The 20,909-nt window shown below is 50.9% G+C and overlaps 1 protein-coding gene across 1 annotated transcript; it reads left to right on the top strand.

Moving 5' to 3' along the window:
• Nucleotides 1–18,716: 18,716 nt before the first annotated feature.
• LOC124706880 (desmethyl-deoxy-podophyllotoxin synthase-like) lies at nt 18,717–20,385 on the top strand. Its single transcript, XM_047238548.1, has 2 exons — nt 18,717–19,625; nt 19,750–20,385. Exons 1-2 carry the CDS (start codon nt 18,717–18,719, stop codon nt 20,383–20,385), a joined length of 1,545 nt encoding a protein of 514 aa, XP_047094504.1.
• The last annotated feature ends 524 nt before the right edge of the window (nt 20,386–20,909 follow it).

The following is a 20,909-nucleotide window of genomic DNA, read 5'->3' as shown; positions in this document are numbered from 1 at the left end:
ATTTGTTTACTCATGTCATTACCATTGTTTTGATCGCTGCATTCATTACATATGCTTACAATAGTATGATCAAGGTTATGATGGCATGTCACTCCAGAAATTATCTTTGTTATCGTTTACCCGCTCGGGACGAGCGAGAAACTAAGCTTGGGGATGCTGATACGTCTCCGACGTATCGATAATTTCTTATGTTCCATGCCACATTATTGATGATATCTACATGTTTTATACATACTTTATGTCATATTTATGCGTTTTCCGGAACTAACCTATTGACGAGATGCCGAAGTGCCAGTTCCTGTTTTCTGCTGTTTTTTGTTTCAGAAATCTTAGTAAGGAAATATTCTCGGAATTGGACGAAATCAACGCCCAGAGTCTTATAATTGGACGAAGCTTCCAGAACACCCGAGAGCCGCCAGAGGGAGCCACGGGGGCCCCACACAACACCACGGCGCGGCCGGAGGGGGCCGCGCCCCCTAGTGTGTGGGCCCACCAGGCCCCCTCCGAGGCTGCCCTTCCGCCTACTTAAGGTCTCCGTCGCGAAAACCCTATCACGTTCGACGAAACCGGAGAAAACCTTCCCGAGCCGCCGCCATCGCGAAGCCAAGATCTGGGGGACAGGAGTCTCTATTCCGGCACGCCGCCGGGACGGGAAGTGCCCCCGGAAGGCTCCTCCATCGACACCACCGCCATCTCCATCAACGCTGCTGTCTCCCATGAGGAGGGAGTAGTTCTCCGTCAAGGCTCGGGGCTGTACCGGTAGCTATGTGGTTAATCTCTCTCCTATGTACTTCAATACAATAATCTCATGAGCTGCCTTACATGATTGAGATTCATATGATGATGCTTGTAATCTAGATGTCATTATGCTAGTCAAGTGGATTTTACTTATGTGATCTCCGGAGACTCCTTGTCCCTCGTGTGTAAAGGTGACAGTGTGTGCACCGTGTGGGTCTCTTAGGCTATATTTCACAGAATACTGATTCTCTGTTATGAATGGCATAGTGAAGTGCTTATTTATATCTCTTTATGATTGCAATGTGTTTTGTATCACAATATATCTGTGTGCTACTCTAGTGATGTTATTAAAGTAGTTTATTCCTCCTGCACGGTGTAATGGTGACGGTGTGTGCATCGTGTAGTACTTGGCGTAGGCTATGATTGTGATCTCTTGTAGATTATGAAGTTAACTATTGCTATGATGGTATTGATGTGATCTATGCCTCCTTTCGTAGTGTGAAGGTGACAGTGTGCATGCTATGTTAGTACTTGGTTTGGTTATGTTGATCTGTTATGCACTCTAAGGTTATTTAAATATGAACATTGAATATTGTGGAGCTTGTTAACTCCGGCATTGAGGGTTCGTGTAATCCTACACGAGTTAGTGGTGTTCATCATCCAACAAGAGGGTGTAGAGTCTAGCATCTATCTATTTATTCGTTATGTGATCAATGTTGAGAGTGTCCACTAGTGAAAGTATGATCCCTAGGCCTTGTTCCTAAATATCGCTATCGCTGCTTGTTTACTTGTTTTACTTGCATCTATACTTCCTGCAATATTACCACCATCAACCACACACCGATCCTGGACAGCAAAGCACTTTTCGGTGCCGTTGCTACTGCTCGCATTTATTCATACCACCTGTATTTCACTATCTCTTCACCAAACTAGTGCACCTATTAGGTGTGTTGGGGACACAAGAGACTTCTTGCTTTGTGGTTGCAGGGTTGCATGAGAGGGATATCTTTGACCTCTTCCTCCCTGAGTTCGATAAACCTTGGGTGATCCACTTAAGGGAAACTTGTTGATGTTCTACAAACCTCTGCTCTTGGAGGCCCAACATTGTCTACAAGAATAGAAGCACCCGTAGACATCAACGCCCTGTCGGAGGAAGAAGACAAAGTAGAAGCGGCGCCGTGCCTATAAAAGGAGCATCGATACGCCATGGCAAGCAGCTCAACAAGCCAACATGGATGGAGAGTTTCATCCCCATGGATGAAGGAAAGGGTTGGGAAATCTTCCGTGGCGGAACTTGTCGAAGATGCCCTTGGTGCACACGCCCTATGGCATCTTCGGAAGTTCCGCCTCGGAAAAATTTCCCTGTAAGCTCGCGAAAGACTCCATCTCCTCTAACAATGTTGGGGAAAGGGTTGGGAAATCTCCCGTGGCGGAACTTGTCGAAGATGCCCTTGGTGCACACGCCCTATGGCATCTTCGGAAGTTCCGCCTCGGAAAAATTTCCCTGCAAGCCCGTGAAAGACTCCATCTCCTCTAACAATGTTGGGGAAAGGGTTGGCAAATCTCCCGTGGCGGAACTTCTCGAATATGCCCTTGGTGCACATGCCTTATATATGGCATATTCGGAAGTTCCGCCTCGGAAAATTTTCCATATTGTTAATATCTTACATACAGTAACATCATTGCACAAAAGTGATTTCCATATTGAGATACACAAGTTATGATCCCTATATCTACCTAGTCTTCTGAGTTTTCTTCGTCTGTTTCCTTTCTTCTGACTGCGACACAACCATGGACAATCTTCATTATTTAAGATGATGCTTGGGTCAATTTTTACCTTGAAGGGTGGAATATCATCAAACTTATTATAATCTTCTGACATGTCTGTCTTGTCCTCTACTCCCACGATGTTTCTTTTTCCTGAAAGAACTATGTGCCGCTTTGGCTCATCGTATGATGTGTCCTCTTGCCTTTCTTTTCTTTTTTTCGGTTTCCTAGACATGTCCTTCACATAAAAAACCTGAGCCACCTCACTGGCTAGGACGAATGGTTCGGTGTCGTACCCTAGATTCTTGAGATCCACTCTAGTCATTCCGTCATCGCGGGTCTACCTGTACGCCGTCTTTCAGGTTGAACCATTTGCACCGGAACAAAGGGACCTTGAAATTAGGTCCATAGTAAAGTTCCCATATCTCCTCTATGTACCCATAATACGTGACCTTGTTCCCATTGTCATCTTCTGCATCAAAGCGGACACCACTGTTTTGGTTGGTGCTCTTTTTGTCTTGGGCGAACGTGTAAAATGTGTTCCCATTAATCTCGTACCCTTGAAAAGTCGATATAGTCGAAGATGGTTGCTTGGCCAACAAGTACAGCTGCTCGTCATCAGTGACATTCATGAGACGTGTTTGTAACCAACCGCCGAAATTCTTCATGTGTTCTCTAGCAATCCAATCTTCACGTTGCTCCGGGTATTTAGAGCGTAAGATATCCTTGTGTTCCTCTTTGTACGGAGCCACCAAGATGGAATTATATAGAACTGTGTAGTGTGCTTGAGTGAAAGAATGCCCGTCCATACACGTTGCTGATTTCTTTCCTAGCGTGCCTTTTCCACGCAGTCTCCCCTCATAGCGCGATTCAGGAACACCGATCGGCTTAAGGTCAGGAATAAAGTCGATGACCTCCTCTGTTCCATAGCCCTTGGAGATGCTTCCTTCTGGCCTAGCACGGTTATGAACGTACTTCTTTAAGACTCCCATGAATCTCTCAAAGGGGAACATGTTGTGTAGAAATACAGGACCGAGAACGCCAATCTCTTCGACCGGGTGAACTAGGAGATGTGTCATAATATTGAAGATGGATGGTGGGAACACCAACTCGAAGCTGACTAGACATTGGACCACATCCTTACGTAAATTTTGTAGAGTAAGTGGATCGATCACCTTCGAGAAATTGCATTGAGGAACGCACATAGCTTCACAATGGGTACTCGAACATTTTCCGGCGGAAGCCCCCTCAATGCAACCGGAAGTAATTGTGTCATAATCACGTGGCGGTCATGAGACTTTAGGTTCTGAAACTTTTCTCTCGACATGTTTATTATTCCCTTTATATTCGACGAGAAGCCGGACGAGACCTTGATGCTACTCAGGACTTCAAAAAGATCTCCTTCTCCTCTTTGGTAAGAGCGTAGGCTGGCGGGACCTTGATACTTCTCCGGATTCGAGGTTGTTTCCTTCGTGGATACTTTGCTGGTCCTGCCGTGCATCCGGTGTATCTTTTGTCTTCCCATACACGCCCAAGAAGTTTAGCGAGGTTCACGCAAAGATTTTTCGTCACGTGCATCACGTCGATTGCGAGTGAACCTCTAAGAATTTCCGATAGGGTAGCTCCCAAAATATCGACTTCTTCTTCCACATGGGTACGTGTCCGTCAACATCATGCGGAACAGATTGTCCGCCGGGACCCTTTCCAAAGATCACTTTTAAATCCTTGACCATATCATATATAACTTCCCCAGTAGGGCGGGTAGGCTTCGTTCGGTTATCTGCCTCACCTCCTGTTGACTGCCAAAACCCACCGGCGGGCAGCGGCCTTGTCAACACCGTAGAGCCGGGAAGAGCCTAGAGCTGCGGCTGGCTGAGACCCCTCCGAGCGACGGCCCGCAATGCTCTTCTGGTCACACGCGGCGATGCGAAGTGCAAGGGCGTGCCACCGACCTATACTGGTCGGGGAAGGTGATGGGGATGCCTCGCTTAGTTTCTGCAGGGGCATACATGTAAACATTAAATACGAGCCTCGATCGGCTCTCGGGTTATCCTGTGGATCGGCTCAAAGAGCCGATCCACCCATGATTCGTACGGGGTGCACGAATACTTGGTGGTCCTGCTTGATCAAGATGAAGCTAATGAGATCTACGACGATTTAGGGTTTTCACCGCATAATCGGATCATCCTACTCCGAGGTTGGGCCTCGCGGCCACGCACGGTGCTCATAAGCCGATCCTAAACAAGGCCTAAAAACCAACATGAAGTTGATCCTCGGAACATCCCGTTTAAGACTTGCGAACGCCACCCTACGTGCCACTTGGATCCTCCCCCTTTGTAAGGCCTAACTATTGCGAGATATTAAACTAATCCTTGTAGAACAAGGAGCAATCGTAACGGATCAGATCTACTAAATAATGATCAAGCGGGGTGCCGCCCCCACACCTGAGATAGGCGTGAGGGCGGCTAGATATGCAAGGGTTGCACTACGTAAGCATGCTTAAACGAAGAACAATGCTAACCCTAACACATCTGATGATAACTACGTTGCTCGCCATCAAAAGCGCTTCGATACGAGCAACGCATGAACAACGTGGGGCTTGTGCTGCCTAGATCGCAAGATGCGATCTAGGCAGCATGTCGCTTACCGATAGAAACCCTCGAGACGAAGGAGTTGGCGATGCGCCGAGATTGGTTTGTTTTGGGGTTGAACGTGAGTTGTTGTTTATTCCATAAACCCTAGGTACATATTTATAGTCCAGCGGACTTTCTAATGAGGGCGTGCATTAAACCGTGCACGAGATAAACTCTAACTTCTAAATCGATACACAATCTATCATATTAAGATACACGGGCTAACTAGCCCAAATTCTCCGTGCAAGGCCGCTTCATAGATCTTCCATATGTAATCTTCCAAGCCCATCTTGATCGCGGCCCACCTCTTGATTTAGCCAAAATCTGGTGATAACACATGCCCCCCTGGTTTTGGTAATGATAATTTCAAAACCACTCTGTTTTTTCCTCAGAGGGGTCGTGTCACGGCAGAGCGGAACTGTCGCAGCATGCCTCATCATGACGACTTGCCTTCCCAACTTCTCTGCACGATTTGACAGTTTTGGCACCATGTCCTCGAGAGCTGCTCGGAAATTAAAAACCCCCACCTCCTTTTATTTAGCCGCATCGAACAGTTCTCCTCTTTACCCCTTCCGCGAGCAGCACTCCAAAAAACCCTCCCCTGCAACCATGTCCTCTTCCTCTTCCTCTTCTTCTTCGTCGGATCTTTCCCACGTGTCCTCTCCCATCCGAGAGTCGACGCCCTCGTGGGGTACGCAAGCGGCGTACGACATCCTCGCCCCAACGAAGTGGGACAAAGAGGACCATGACTCCTCCGTCAGGTCCGAGGATGACAAATCCCACACCGACGGGGAGAGCGACCTCCGCTTCCTTGCCGACGAGGAAGTGGTGGAGGAGAGCGAAGACGACCGCCTCTCTCGGGCGGACTTCACCACCTCCGAGGAGGTGAAGGAGGAGGAAGAGGAGGAGGAGGATGAAGACAGCTCCTCCGACGAGCCGCCGGCCAAACGCCGCCACCTCGGCCCGGGAACTTCAGCGACGTCGACGGTGGCGACGACGCCGACGAAGAGGATGAAGACGACGAGGGTCCTGTCGGCGGCCGGCTGGAGCGGTGATGACGAGCCGGCGGGGAGTAGCGCCGGCGGTGGCGGCGACGGTGGCGACGACGAGGGCAGCAGCGGCCCCTAGATAGGGTCTTAGCACGGGGCTAGCGGTAGTAGACGGGGCAATGTATCCCCCTGGTATTTCCTTTTGAGAGCAATCAGCTCTTCTATGTAAGAAATACGGCGCATTAATGAAGGAATTCCCCAACTCGATTTTGCCGATTCCTTTTATGATAATTTAGCCGATCGTCTTTCTTTACGATTCGCCGATTGCCAAAGCTGGACAATGCCCAACAAGCCGATGGCATCGCATCGGTCTCTCACGATAGATTTCGAGATAGATCGACCCGGACCCAAATTCCTTGTCAAACAAGGCCAAGCCCTAATCGCGCAAATCCCATGAGTTGTAAACGCAGATCTCTCAAGATGTCATGTTGAACTTAGCGGCAAACTCTTGAAATAATGTCAGGTCTCCTCTAAATTTCAAACCTTCTTCCGCCGCATTATCCTCTCCGAATTCCGCTCGCTCAGTTCCGGCAGCTTCCTTCTGCAATAATCACTGTCTTTCGAACGAGCCGCCACGAAGAGCGAGCCCGCTTCGACAGAGTTGGTTAAACCTCGAGGGCGAGCTGCCCCCGAGCCTCGGCCAAGGCGAGGATAAAGAATGGATCATCACCATTGATATTTCGGGGCGGGCTCAACCTTGTCCAAGAGAGCTATCCTGCAGGGCCACCAGCCGATCACCTCCCTTCCGTCGAGAGTCCATACAGCCGATCCAGCGGGCTATGATAATTTTGCAACATAAGCACCATCCTTTAGGCAACTTGTGGTGCAGAGTTTAGCCGATTCCAACGAAATCGGCTCCCGGAGCGAGAGAACCTTCAAGGTGAGCTGCCCCCCGAGCCTTAGTCGGGCGGGAATAGCAGACGAGCCGATCACGCCGATCATCCTTGGTTATCCAACTCGCAACGCCGTATCAACCGATTCACCAAAATCGGCTCTTTAGAGTGAGGAAATTTCAGGGGCGAGCCCGCCCTCCCCCGAGCTTCTGGTGAGACCGTCTTCGCATTGGCTATCTCTTGGAGGGACATCTCTTGGAGGGAAATAGCCCTCTGCTCTTAAGTCGATGTCTGCGCATCGGCTATTCTTGAAAAAAGTTCGAATTTTTTCGGCCGACTTGTGTATCGGCCCCCATACTCCAATATCATCCACCATCAAAGGATGAGACTCTTCTACTGCATATCGGCCCCCATACTCCAATATCATCCACCATCAAAGGATGAGACTCTTCTACTGCATATCCTCGTGTTTTATCCACTTGGGCGCCCCCCCGAGCCGATTCTGTCAAGAGAATTGATGACATCGGCTCTGTTGGACCGTGAATGTGTTGAACCCGGGCGGTATGGATGGTGAGGATATTCACGGCCGATCTCGGAATCGGCCTCCACGTTGTTTGCTCAGTGAAGGTTTTGTAATGCCCCTTCATAGACCCTTGGGGCCGATCCCAAGGATCAGCCTTGCCAACTTGCACATCGCTCGGCTTCAACTACATGGTCAGGCCAGTGGATAAAACTAGCTTAACCCTTCCCTTTGTCACATCGATGTGCTCGGAGTCGTCCAAGTTGATGCCTGAGAGGGGTTCTTGGCCGGCTGCTTCCCATGCGTTCATGCCAGCCGTTGAAACTTCGGCCGAGTCATCGGCCTGGACGACCTCTACCTCATCACCATCCCACTGTATTATGCATTGGTGCATCGTGGAGGGAATGCAGCAGTTGGCGTGGATCCAATCTCTTCCCAACAACACGAGCATAGCTGCTCGTGCTATCAACGATGAAGAACGTCGTAGGGATAGTTTTTCTTCCTACGGTCAGATCCACGTTCAGAACTCCTTGTGCCTCAGACGCTTGGCCGTTGAAGTCGCTCAACGTTACGTTGGTCTTGATTAGATCCGAACTCGAGCGTCCCAGCCGACGTAGCATAGAGTACGGCATGATGTTAACTGCCGCTCCGGTGTCCACCAGCATCTTATTTACAGGCCTCCCATCGATATACCCTCGTAAGTACAGGGCCTTCAGATGCCTGTAGCTCCTTTCTCGTGGCTTCTCAAAGATAACCGGCCGTGGGCCGCGATCAAGTTGTGCCACGGATGTCTCATCTAATCCTGGAGCACTGAACTCCGAAGGGAGGATAAACACCATATTTGTGCCAGCCGATGTTTCATCATCGGCTTTCCTCTGTTCGGGGCGCCACTCTTTTCTTTGTGGCTGACCTTCCTCGTCCAGGATTCGCAGAATTTTGGCGGCCAGATCAGGCCGTGCCTTCCTTAGCGTGCGCAGGTATAATCTTTCGGCTTCTTCCAACCCACGCGGACGCTGGACTCTTTGCTTCAGGAACGGCCGAGTCCGTCGGGGCACCACCTTGGCCGGTGGTATCTGTCTTCTTCTACCTCTCCCTCGTCTTCCGAGATCCTCAAGATCTGCCCAACGAGGTGACTCGGCGCGTTTGCTTTGTGGCGGGAGAGGCCCTAGGCGCTCGAACACAGACACGTTGGCTGCCTCCTTCTTCTTCTTGTTGCATTCTGGGCAATTGCCGATTGTGGGCAATCGGCTCATTCCTGAATCCCAGCAGTGTCTGAAGAAGGGGCAGTCCCAATGTCTGGCGTTGTCATCTTGCTCCCTTGATGCTTCCGTGGCACGGCGATCGTACCCGTCGTTGCTTCTACCATGTTGGCGGTACCTTCCGACCTCAGCATCAGGCTGGAAATTCCTTTCATCATCCGCGTCGTAGCGCCGGCGTCGGTCGTGGTGTTGCTCGTATTTGTTGAGAGGGTGCTTGGAGCGTGGGCGTTGATACCGCATGCTTCTTGTTCCCTCCCTTGCCAGGTACCGCCTGTCCTCACCTTAGGGCTGGTCGCGCGGATCGGCTCCCTTTTCATCCTTGCCACGGGAGTGGCTGCTTTCTGTTTCCTCTTTGTCATGGCGGCTTGCAGATCCCGCCATATTGACACCAAAGCCTATGGGGTGGCTGAGATCCACCGTGTCGACACCGGGCCCCGGACGTGGGTTTCTACCGAGCTTGATATCGTGCGGCCGGGTCTTCTCAGAGGAGCCGAAGGGTTCGGCTCCAAGGGTTGCCTTGATTCCGTCATGTTTCCTTCTGAGCTCCTTAGGCAGATCCCCATGTTTCAGCGACCTGGTGCGCTCCTCCGACGAGGTGGAGAAATTTATCTCATCAAAGGCGCCTTCGGGCGTGGAACCCCTCCCCCTGACGCCATGGGAGTGGGTTTGGTGGGAAGAGCCGATGAGTTCGGCTTCGAGGATGGCCTTGATCTCATCGCATGTGACTAGCGTGCCGCCCGCCATCTCAGATGCAGATGGCGATGTGGTTGTTGTAGACGATTGTCCCACCGGGCGTGCCAGAATGTGTTGACTGCCAAAACCCACCGGCGGGCAGCGGCCTTGTCAACACCGTAGAGCCGGGAAGAGCCTAGAGCTGCGGCTGGCTGAGACCCCTCCGAGCGACGGCCCGCAATGCTCTTCCGGTCACACGCGGCGATGCGAAGTGCAGGGCGTGCCACCTGACCTATACCGGTCGGGGAAGGTGATGGGGATGCCTCGCTTAGTTTCTGCAGGGCATACATGTAAACATTAAATACGAGCCTCGATCGGCTCTCGAGGTTATCCTGTGGATCGGCTCAAAGAGCCGATCCACCCATGATTCGTACGGGGTGCACGAATACTTGGTGGTCCTGCTTGATCAAGATGAAGCTAATGAGATCTACGACGATTTAGGGTTTTCACCGCATAATCGGATCATCCTACTCCAGGTTGGGCCTCGCGGCCACGCACGGTGCTCATAAGCCGATCCTAAACAAGGCCTAAAAACCAACATGAAGTTGATCCTCGGAACATCCCGTTTAAGACTTGCGAACGCCACCCTACGTGCCACTGGATCCTCCCCCCCTTTGTAAGGCCTAACTATTGCAGATATTAAACTAATCCTTGTAGAACAAGGAGCAATCGTAACGGATCAGATCTACTAAATAATGATCAAGCGGGGTGCCGCCCCACACCTGAGATAGGCGTGAGGGCGGCTAGATATGCAAGGGTTGCACTACGTAAGCATGCTTAAACGAAGAACAATGCTAACCCTAACACATCTGATGATAACTACGTTGCTCGCCATCAAAAGCGCTTCAGTACGAGCAACGCATGAACAACGTGGGGCTTGTGCTGCCTAGATCGCAAGATGCGATCTAGGCAGCATGTCACTTACCGATAGAAACCCTCGAGACGAAGGAGTTGGCGATGCGCCGAGATTGGTTTGTTTTGGGGTTGAACGTGAGTTGTTGTTTATTCCATAAACCCTAGGTACATATTTATAGTCCAGCGGACTTTCTAATGAGGGCGTGCATTAAACCGTGCACGAGATAAACTCTAACTTCTAAATCGATACACAATCTATCATATTAAGATACACGGGCTAACTAGCCCAAATTCTCCGTGCAAGGCCGCTTCATAGATCTTCCATATGTAATCTTCCAAGCCCATCTTGATCGCGGCCCACCTCTTGATTTAGCCAAAATCTGGTGATAACACCTCCGAAATGCTTTCCTCTCTTTCTTACGTGATGTTGTTTTGGAAGAAATCGACGATGCCCCAGGTACACATTCTTGTTTCCCAAATAATTACTGTCAGTCTCACCTAAACAGTGTGTGCATGCATTGTATCCCTTGTTTGACTGCCACTGAAATGTTACCAAGAGCAGGCCAATCATTGATGGTTACAAATAACAACGCTCGTAGGTTAAATTCCTTTTGTTCGTGCTCATCCCACACGGGTACACCTTCGTCACGCCACAACTCTAAAAGTTCTTCAACCAATGGCCTCGGGTACACATCAATGTCGTTGCCGGGTTGCTTCGGGCCACTGGATGAGCACGGCATCATAATGAACTTCCGCTTCATGCACAACCAAGGAGGAAGGTTATAGATACATAGAGTCACCGGCCAGGTGCTATGACTGGAGCTACGCTCCCCGAAAGGATTAAAGCCATCCGTACTTAGACCAAATCTTAAGTTCCTTGCGTTATCCGAAAATGACTTGAACTCTCTGTCGATTTTTCTCCACTACGACCCGTCGGCGGGGTGTCTCGAGCATCACATCTTTCTTACGGTCCTCTTTGTGCCATCGCAACAACTTGGCATGCTCTTTGTTACTGGAACAAACGTTTCAACCGTGGTATTATAGGAGCATACCACATCACCTTCGCGAGAACCCTCTTCCCGGGGGTGGACTCGCCCTCAACATCGCCGGGGTCATCTCTCCTCGATCTTATACCTCAATGCACTACATACCGGGCATGCATTCAAATTCTCGTACTCCCCGCGGTAGAGGATGCAGTCATTGATGCATGCATGTATCTTCTGCACCTCTAATCCTAGAGGGCAGACAACCTTCTTTGCTTCGTACGTGCTAGAGGGCAACACGTTCTCCCCCTGGAAGTATCTTCTTTATTATTTTCAGAAACTTTTCAAATCCCTTGTCAGAAGTACCATTCTCTGCCTTCCACTGCAGCAATTCCAGCGTGGTACCCAGCTTTTTCTGACCATTTTCGCAATTTGGGTACAACAGTTTGTTGTGATCCTCTAACATTTTCTCCAACTTCAACCTCTCCTTTTCATTTCCCCCAGTTCATCTTCGCATCAAGAATGGCCCGACCCAAATCGTCATCCGGGTCATCAAAAATCGGCTCATCGAAAATGGGCTCTTCTTCGACTTCGTCTTCCCCCATTCTACTATCACCGTCTTCAGTGAATAAGGGATAGTTGTCACTATCCTCTTCTTCTTCGTTGTCTTCCAATATAACCCCTCTTTCTCCGTGCTTGGTCCAACAATTATAGCTGGGCATGAAACCGTTCTCCAGCGAGTGGACGTGAAGGGTCTTTGAGGTAGAGTAATCCTTCATATTCTTACGGGAACTACATGGACAATACATGAAACCATTCGACCGCCTGTTTGCCTCAGCCACGTTGAGAAAATAATGCATGCCATTAATGAACTCGGGATGGCACCGGTCACCGTACATCCATTGTCGACTCATCTTCATTTTACATGTATATGAAAAATCATTAAGTACACAACATCGTGGATATATGAGTGACCAACTTAATTAATTAATATTCAAGTTCATCACATAAAACTAATTGTTTTTATAAAAAAGAAGAGGGGCTCACCGAGGTGGTACCGTGCCGGCTAGGGGACGACGCTGGCGATCGACGGCGGTAAGGACAGGGATGATACTAATTAAAACCTACAAAACATACCATAATTTCAGCTCAAATTGCATATAAAAAAATAAAATCACTAACTTAGGCATTTCATCGAACACCTTGCTTGCACTACAAAATAGTACGAGTTAAAACTACCAAATAAATGAGCTAAATTAGAAACGCCGGAAGGAAGGATGATATTGCTAACCCTTGGATAGATGTATGCCGTTAATCTTGTTAAAATGGTGGAGAAAAATAAAGATTATTGGAGTGTGAGAGGTGCAAAATATTTGGAAATGTGAGGGATGAGGAGAATTGGAGAATGAGATGCAGGGGGCTCGGGCGGGGTGGCGCGCGCTGATATAGGGGGGACCCTTTAGTACCGGTTCCTTAGATGAACCGGTACTAAAGGTGTAGCCCTGGCCCCACCTCAGCCTGGAAACTGGGCAGAAACCCTTTCATACCGGTTCGTAACACGAACCGGTATTAAAGGGCCATAACGAACCGGTATAGATGTCCCACCCCTGGAACCGGTATTAATAACGCCTTTCGTACCGGTTCGTAAGGGAACCGGTACTAAAGGCTTAGATGAATGAGAGGTTTTCTACTAGTGTACAAGTATAGTATTCAAATCTTCAAAAAGAAGTCAGACTTTGTCATTTTTGTGTAGCTCAGAAAACAAAATATTTCTAACTGAGATTTTGTATGTTAGTGGGACACATCATCAACTCCTTTTATAATTTTGTTACATAATTTTTTTGTACACATAAATATACTTTTTACTTTTTTAATACAACAAGAGCACTGGTGCTCGGGATCCAAAATAACTTTTCGATGTAAGAAGGCTTATATGAATTGCTTAATACGTACGTGTATTTCGCTAGTTTAGGTGTTTTTTTTCCTTCCAAATTTGCTATGTCTCGGTTCACTATATAAATTCTTTTTAAGCCTCAATCACCTAAAGAAAAGTACTATAGTTGTACTTTTCTGCTCAAGAACTCCTATGCTGTTTGGATGCGTAGAAACTGGGCATGGAATTGGAATTTAGGTCAATTCCATAAATTTTGTTGTTTGGTTTGCGCATGAAATTGACCTGTGGAAACCGAACCAAATTCCGAGCCCACCCGACTTCCCATCCACGATTCAGAGGTCGGGACCTCGGAATCCCGTGGAAACGCGCCCCCACCGACCCCGCGTACCTGTTCGTCGGAGCGAAATAGAGGAGGTCGAGCGAGCCCTCCTCCCCCAACCTCCGACTTCTCCTTCCCAGACCCCTCCTTCCCTAACCTCCCGACCTTTCCCTCCCCTCCCATGGCTGCCCTCGTCTAGGGCCATAACATCCCGGCCCCTATTCCCCCTGGCCGCCTCTCTACCCGCCCGACCAAACCCTAAATCGTGGGCAGGCGGCGACGGGAGGATGAGCAGCGGCGGCGGGAGGGTTAGCAACAGCGGCGGACACGGGGAGAGGGTGAGCAGCAGCGACGGTGGAGGCAGCGGATGAGTGAGCAACAGCGGTGCCGTTCCGGGCTTGCCGGCGACGGGAGGCTGAGTAGCAGCGGCGCCGGTCCGAACTTGCGGGCGGTGGGAAGGTGAGAAGCGGCGGCCCGGACTTGCCGGCCGCAGGGAGGGTGAGCAACCAATTCATTTCCATAGTTTGTTCATCCAAAACAAGATTTGGAATTGGTTACAAATTTTGATTCCAAAAACAATTTTTGAAGATATCCAAACAACATAATCGAGTTAGAGGCCAATTCATTACCATATTGGATTTGGAATTTTAGTCCAATTCAATTTCATGCCCATTTTCTACGCATCCAAAAGAGATTTCAATTAACTTAGGGCGAGTTTGGTAGCCTGCATGCATTTCTTGCACCACTGCGCTAGCGAGATGGGCCTCCCTGCGCGTCGCGAACGGGCATGGGCCATCAAATGCATGTCGTTTGGTAGCCTGGGCGGCCTTTCTCTGCCGGGAGGGAAGCCAAACCCCATTGTTTGGTTGCCTGTTTCCACTACTTTCTTCTCTACTCGTGCAACTCAAGGCCTGTTTGGTTGCAGATAGCAGCGTGTTGTGGTAACCCCAGTACTGCTAACTGAATAACAACACACAATAGATTTAGTTCACCACAAAAGGTGCTGGTAATACACAACAACTATTTCGTGGGCGATGCATCACGAGCGAAGCAACTAATACTTCGTGATGCATCATAGTTTCATCACACGAGAGGTTAGTATATACCACCTCGAACAAGTTCATCATTACAGACCGGGGATCAGGTTGTACCAAGTCCTAGCTAATGGAGGGATACGATATCACCTCCCAAAATCAGCAGATCAAGACGAAGGAAGCAGAAGCACTATGCAGGAAACTGGTTGCGGAGCCAGGTCCGAAGCCATGTCCTTCTCTGCGGTGGCTGCAGCTTACGGTACTTGGTGCTTCGTTGTTCGCAATGAAGTCGATAGCCCTGACTAGCAAGTTAGGCTGGAACAGCTGCGCTTTGCACACAAACCAGGGCGTGAAGATCATCTTCATCTGAGCGTAGTTCGTGATGGTGTCTCGGGTAGCGCTGCAATCCACAAGGAAAAACTGTTAGTGCGGACGACATTCACATACTTTCAGATCTATGAAGGAACTCAATGAGGCTTCGTACATGAATGTACTCGTCTACCATCTCTTCATCACCGCCATAGAAACATCGGCCATATTTGCTCCAGTCTAGAATGTGATTGGATTTTACCTTCATAATCACGCTCCACTTCGTCCTCCAGTTTCTGATGGGGTTGTAGAGCTGAAGAGTGGTGACATGTACGCCAGCGAATGCAAGAACATCCGCGGCTACCTTCTTCATCTGCTGCTCCTTGAATCCCATGTTGAAGAAGACGCCACTACGGAGGAGATGAACCAACCGGTTCAACACAAACTCTCATAGCTCAGGTTTCCAAACCATGGCTGATTTGCTTGCAATTAGACATGGCTGAGCACTAACAGTAGGCGCAGACAGATCAGGGGAGCCCAATGGTATGATCGCCTACATGACGAACAGTAGCAGATCAATGAACTACCACTACCACATACACATCCTTAAGGAGTCGCAGATCAATGAACTACCACCACCACAACAGTACCACATCCACAACCACATCCTTAAGCAGTACCACATCAATGAAGAGCGAGATAAGTAAGAGCGGCCTTACAGTCAAAGGAGCCACACGCAACACCTAGGTCGGGTAAGCAGGGGACCCTGGCGAAGATGCAGGCAACACCACTGTCCCAGTGGAAGAGTCAACGGCGACAACAGTCCCCGTGGTAGAGTCAGATGCAATCTGGACAACAGCCACAACCTCGACCGGCGATGAAGGAATGTCCTACAATGGATTCGTTCAGACCCCCCTTGTGTACCCAAAAGATTAGATCTAAGGCTAGGTTTTGCAGAAGCTTACCACAACCGAAGTCATCGACGCGGAGGAAGAAGACGACCATCAGCGGCTAGTAGCCACCTTCACAGCCGCCGGTGGCCGCCGCAAGCCTCGTCAACCGTGCGGGTGAGGAAGAGCCGTCCATGTCGCTAGATCGGGAAGGGTGGACGAGCTCGAAATGGGGGATTTGGATTTGCCGGTGAGAGAGTTGCCCCTATATACGGTGGCGAAAATTCAAGCGTGGTGATCAAAATCACCCCGCCGAGATTTCGACATCCCGCGCAAGCTCCCGCCATCTCCCGCGGTGGCTCTGCAGGGACGCGGCATTCTCCAGTTGTGCGGAAATAGGGGTGGCTCGCTAGAAACGGCTGAACTATGCGTTCCTTCAGGGCCTGGCCAGAGGGTGCTTTGAGAAACAGTTCATGCAAGAACGCGGACGAGACCAGGTAACCAAATGAGATAGGCATCCCCAATGGGCCTGCCGAAGAAGGTACCCGGGGTTTACTGAAGGCCCACGACCCGAAGGATAAGAAGATTCGGAAGCCCAAGATACTATTAAGGAAAGCTAGAGTTGTAATAGGAAGCATTATTTGTAATCTTGCGGGACGGGTTAGAAACCCTCCCGGACTCTGTAAACTTGTGTATCACGAATCCCTCGGCTCCACCTCCTATATAAGGGGGAGTCGAGGGACAAAGAAAGCATCGATTCATTGTCTCGCAAACCATAACTTTTACATCGTCGAGTACTTTTCGGCTGAAACCTTCGAGATCTACTTGCCCTCTACATCCAACGAAACCCTAGTCTACTACTTGTAGGCATTGATAAGTTAATACCTTGTCAATTGGCGCCGTCTATGGGATGCGAAAATATCTGGCCCGATGCGAGTCAAGGAGCATGCAGAGCTACCAAATGCGCCCTTAGACACGGACACCAAACCATTTTTCTTCATGCTCTTCTTATTTTTTTAACTGAAGGCATAAAGCCTTACTTTAAATTAATAAAGCCGTGCGACCAATAGATACAAGAATGCCGAAACAGCTTACAACACAACACATAACTCAAACAACAAAGATAAACTTGAAACACAGCTTGAGTCAGCGGTGTCCTCCTCGCTAGAGGGCCAAGACAAAAGTAGTAGCAACACCAGGTAAGCATGGGCATTGAGGGAAGCATACATTAATCACCAACGATGTCAACTGAGGAACATCTTCCTCCTCCATCGCCAAAGAGAGTCCCAACCCTCTCGCCCTGGATCGCGGGGCACCTAAACCGTCGGTGGGTCAAGATGTTCACCCTAGAACAAGGAGAGATACATTCCATGAAACCAACCGGGCAGACTACACGGACCACCTCGCCACGACAGGCACACCGGTGTGACGAACAACTTCAACGAGGACATCCAGGAGACGGGAAAGCTTAGGAACAGCCATAGAACTTGAAGACGCAGCGGAGCCGAGCATCATCCATGCTGCCAACAGAACCACACCAACCATAACATCGCTCGCTGCTACACCACCGGTCCCCAGACCACACCTCCAAGGAGGGAACGACGCCCATGCGCCGCCCCATCCAATCCAACGGATTTTGGCTTTCACCCGGGACATGGATAGGAGGTGATGGGATGGGACCTCAGTGGTGCCTCACCAGGTCACGACACCTCAAAGGCGTTGCCGCCACTATGGTCAAAGACCGAGGATTTCTCCCGGCCCTAGCACGCCACACCCGCTCCACAACCATCAAACACCGGCATCCCATATCTACGGAGAGGGAGAGATGCCAGAGGGAAAGTGAAGATCTAACCTTCGGGCTCCGACGCGAGCAGACGAAGCCGCCCACCCTTAAGCTGCACCCGTCGTCGCCCTACCGCCCGCACGAACCAGGGCGCCAGTCACCAGCATTTAGGAACGCAGCCGGCCGATCGAACAACGTCGTCTCACCAACTGAGGCTGCCACCTTGATTCCGGAGCCCCCACCATGGAAGCCACCAGACAGATCACCCTCGCCTAAGGCCCAGCTAGGGGCCGGCCATCAGAGGAAGGGGATCCCGTCGAGCAGCCGCCATGCCCAACGACGTCTCTGGTGGTGATGAGGAGGGGAGGGAGAGGGGAGGCGGTGGCGGTGCGGCTAGGGTTTCGCCCCCTCGGTCGCTTGGAGGGGGCAGCCCGAGGAGAGCGAAGCGAAGCGCTAAGCATGTAGTATTATGTTTTTCTTTGATGCTCTTCTTCCTTCTACGGGCGGCCAGTAGGAAAAGAGTGGCTTGACTTTTTATTGAGCGTGCGCCGCCGCCACGGCCGGCCGGCTACAACTGCCTACCGACGCACCGCCAGGGGTACATACATGGCTGCGAGGAAAAAATCCTGCTAACGATGTCTCTCACTCTCTCGGTCATGGGTCCACTTCGCCATCGACAACCAAGCCGGTTGATGATCTGATCGCTCAAAAATGCTGGTTGGTGGTCTCTACTGTGCCAGCAGAGATAACAGGCAGATCATATGTCGTCGATGTCAGTGTGTCTCGGTGTTCTCCACTAACATCCGCTTTCAAGTTTGTAAATTTTATACCGATCGATAGGAGCTCTGTTTTCGTTAGTTTTGAGGCGGCCTTGTTGGCTGTTAAAAAAACTGCAACTGACTCCAATCCGTTTTGCTTATGCCTCAAAAAGGGGGTTTGTTGGCTGTGTGTTGTTTGTTTTCGTTACAACTGACTGCAATCTGTTTTGCTTACGCCTCTCCTGTATGTCCAGGAGCAATTCTGCAAAGAGGCAGCACTGCGGCGGCAGACGGATGAATCATAGGACGTCTACATAACGGAAGTTCAGAGCAGAACCACATATGCATTCCCAGCCAGCCATGGCGCAAGATGTCCAGTCCAGCTACTACCTCCTCCTCGCCACCATCCTCGTGCTCCCGCTCCTCCTCCTCAAGCTCAGGCCGCACAGGCACGGCGTCGAGACTAACCTTCCCCCGGGGCCATGGCGGTTACCGGTCATCGGCAGCATGCACCACTTCGTAGGTGCACTCCCGCACCGCGCCATGCGGGACCTCGCCCGCCGGCTCGGCGCTCCGCTCATGCTGCTCCGCCTCGGCGAGCTCAGCGTCGTCGTGGCCTCGTCGGCGTCGGCGGCGAGGGAGGTCATGAGGACCCACGACGCCGCGCTCGCCACCCGGCCGCTGACCGCCGCCCTCCGCGCGCTCCACAAGGACGGTTTCGGCTTGGTGTTCGCGCCGAAGGGCGATCATTGGCGGCAGCTCCGCAAGCTCTGCGTCACCGAGCTGCTCAGCACGCGGCGGGTCCGGTCCCTCCGTGGCTGCCGCCAGGCAGCGGCCGCCACCCTCGTCGCGTCCGTCACGGCGCAGTCGTCGTCGACGTCCGAGCCGGTGAACGTCAGCTCCCTCCTCTCCACCTACGTCACCGACGCGGCGGTGCGCGCCGTGGTGGGCGACCGGATGGGGGATCGCGACGCCTTTCTGGCGTGCATGGACGAGGGTGCCAAGGTGGCCACCGGGTCCAGCCTCGTCGACCTGTTCCCGTCCTCGCGCCTCGCGCGCGCACTTAGCGGGACGGCGCGACGCGCAGAGCTGTACGGTGCCAAGATGAGCCGTCTCATGGACGTTGTCCTCGAGGAGCACCGCGCGAGTAGGTCGGCCACCGGCGCCGGCGACGAGGAAGAAGACCTCGTGGACGTCCTGCTGAGGCTCCAGACGGATGGCAGGCTTCACGTTCCTCTCGAGATAGGAACCTTCCGCGCCTTGATCACCGTAAGACCTAGTACATCTCCATCTGACCATCTCCACAAACATTGTTCTACGTAGCAAACATCTAAAAAAAACATTGTTCTATCAAAACCACACGTGTACGCTCGACGAAATTCGTTCTTCGCAGGATCTGTTTGGCGGTGCGAACGAGACCTCGGCGACGACGCTGCAGTGGGCCATGGCGGAGCTGATGCGGGACCCGAAGAAGCTCCGCAGGGCGCAGGACGAGGTGCGCGGAGCCTTCGCCGGGGAGAGCCGCGTTCGGGAGGAGGCCCTGCCGGAGCTGCGTTACCTGCAGCTTGTGGTCAAGGAGACACTCCGGCTGCACCCGGCGGTTCCGCTGCTCATCCCGCGGGAGTGCCAGGAGCCCTGCCGCGTGCTCGGCTACGACGTGCCCGTGGGCGCCATGGTGCTCGTCAACGCGTGGGCGATCGGGCGAGACGCCGAGAGCTGGGGCGCGGACGCCGAGGAGTTCAGGCCGGAGAGGTTCGATGAGGCCGGCAGGTGCGCGGTGGACTTTAAGGGGACGCACTTCGAGCTCGTGCCATTCGGCGCGGGACGGAGGATGTGCCCCGGCATAGCGCTGAACGTGGCTGTCATGAAGCTCGCGCTGGCGAGCCTCCTCTTCCACTTCGACTGGGAGATCCCTGGCGGCGCAGCCCCGCATGATCTGGATATGACGGAATCATTCGGGACCACGACGCGGATGAAGAACGACTTGTGGATGCAGGCCACTGTTCGCGTGCCTCTTCCTAGTCTCTAGGTACAATCATAAGAAATGAAGTTATTCTATGCCCGAGACTACGGGGGAAAATATCGGAAACCACAAGTGTATAGCTCGAGCTACACCTAGCTCATTTTTTGAAAAATTTGAAAAAAATATGTTAAAGTGTCAAAAAAATCTGAAATTAGATTTACATGAAGATAATACTGTGATCTACAAACGTGGAAACTTTCGACTGGACATACCTTTTATTCGGGGCTGTGCAAAAATGACAAATTAGTGAACAGTTTCAGATTCCAAACTCTCAAAATTTGTCAGATTTTGTCATTTTTCTGCAGCCCAGAATATGAGGTATCTCGAGTTCAAATTTTACAGATTGATAGATCCCATCATTGTATACATGTAGATTTTTTGTCAGATTTTTTTGAAACTTTAAATTCCATTTTTAAATTAAAAAAAGAGCTACATGTAGCTCGGGCTACAAAAATTCACCCTCGGGAATATCCCTTTTACCGTGTTTTCTCAACTTTACCGTGCTTCAAAAGCGCGGAATTTTCTATGTT

Source organism: Lolium rigidum, chromosome 1, assembly GCF_022539505.1.
Source record: "Lolium rigidum isolate FL_2022 chromosome 1, APGP_CSIRO_Lrig_0.1, whole genome shotgun sequence".
Lineage (NCBI taxonomy): Eukaryota > Viridiplantae > Streptophyta > Magnoliopsida > Poales > Poaceae > Lolium > Lolium rigidum.
This window is presented reverse-complemented; position numbering and strand designations above follow the sequence as displayed.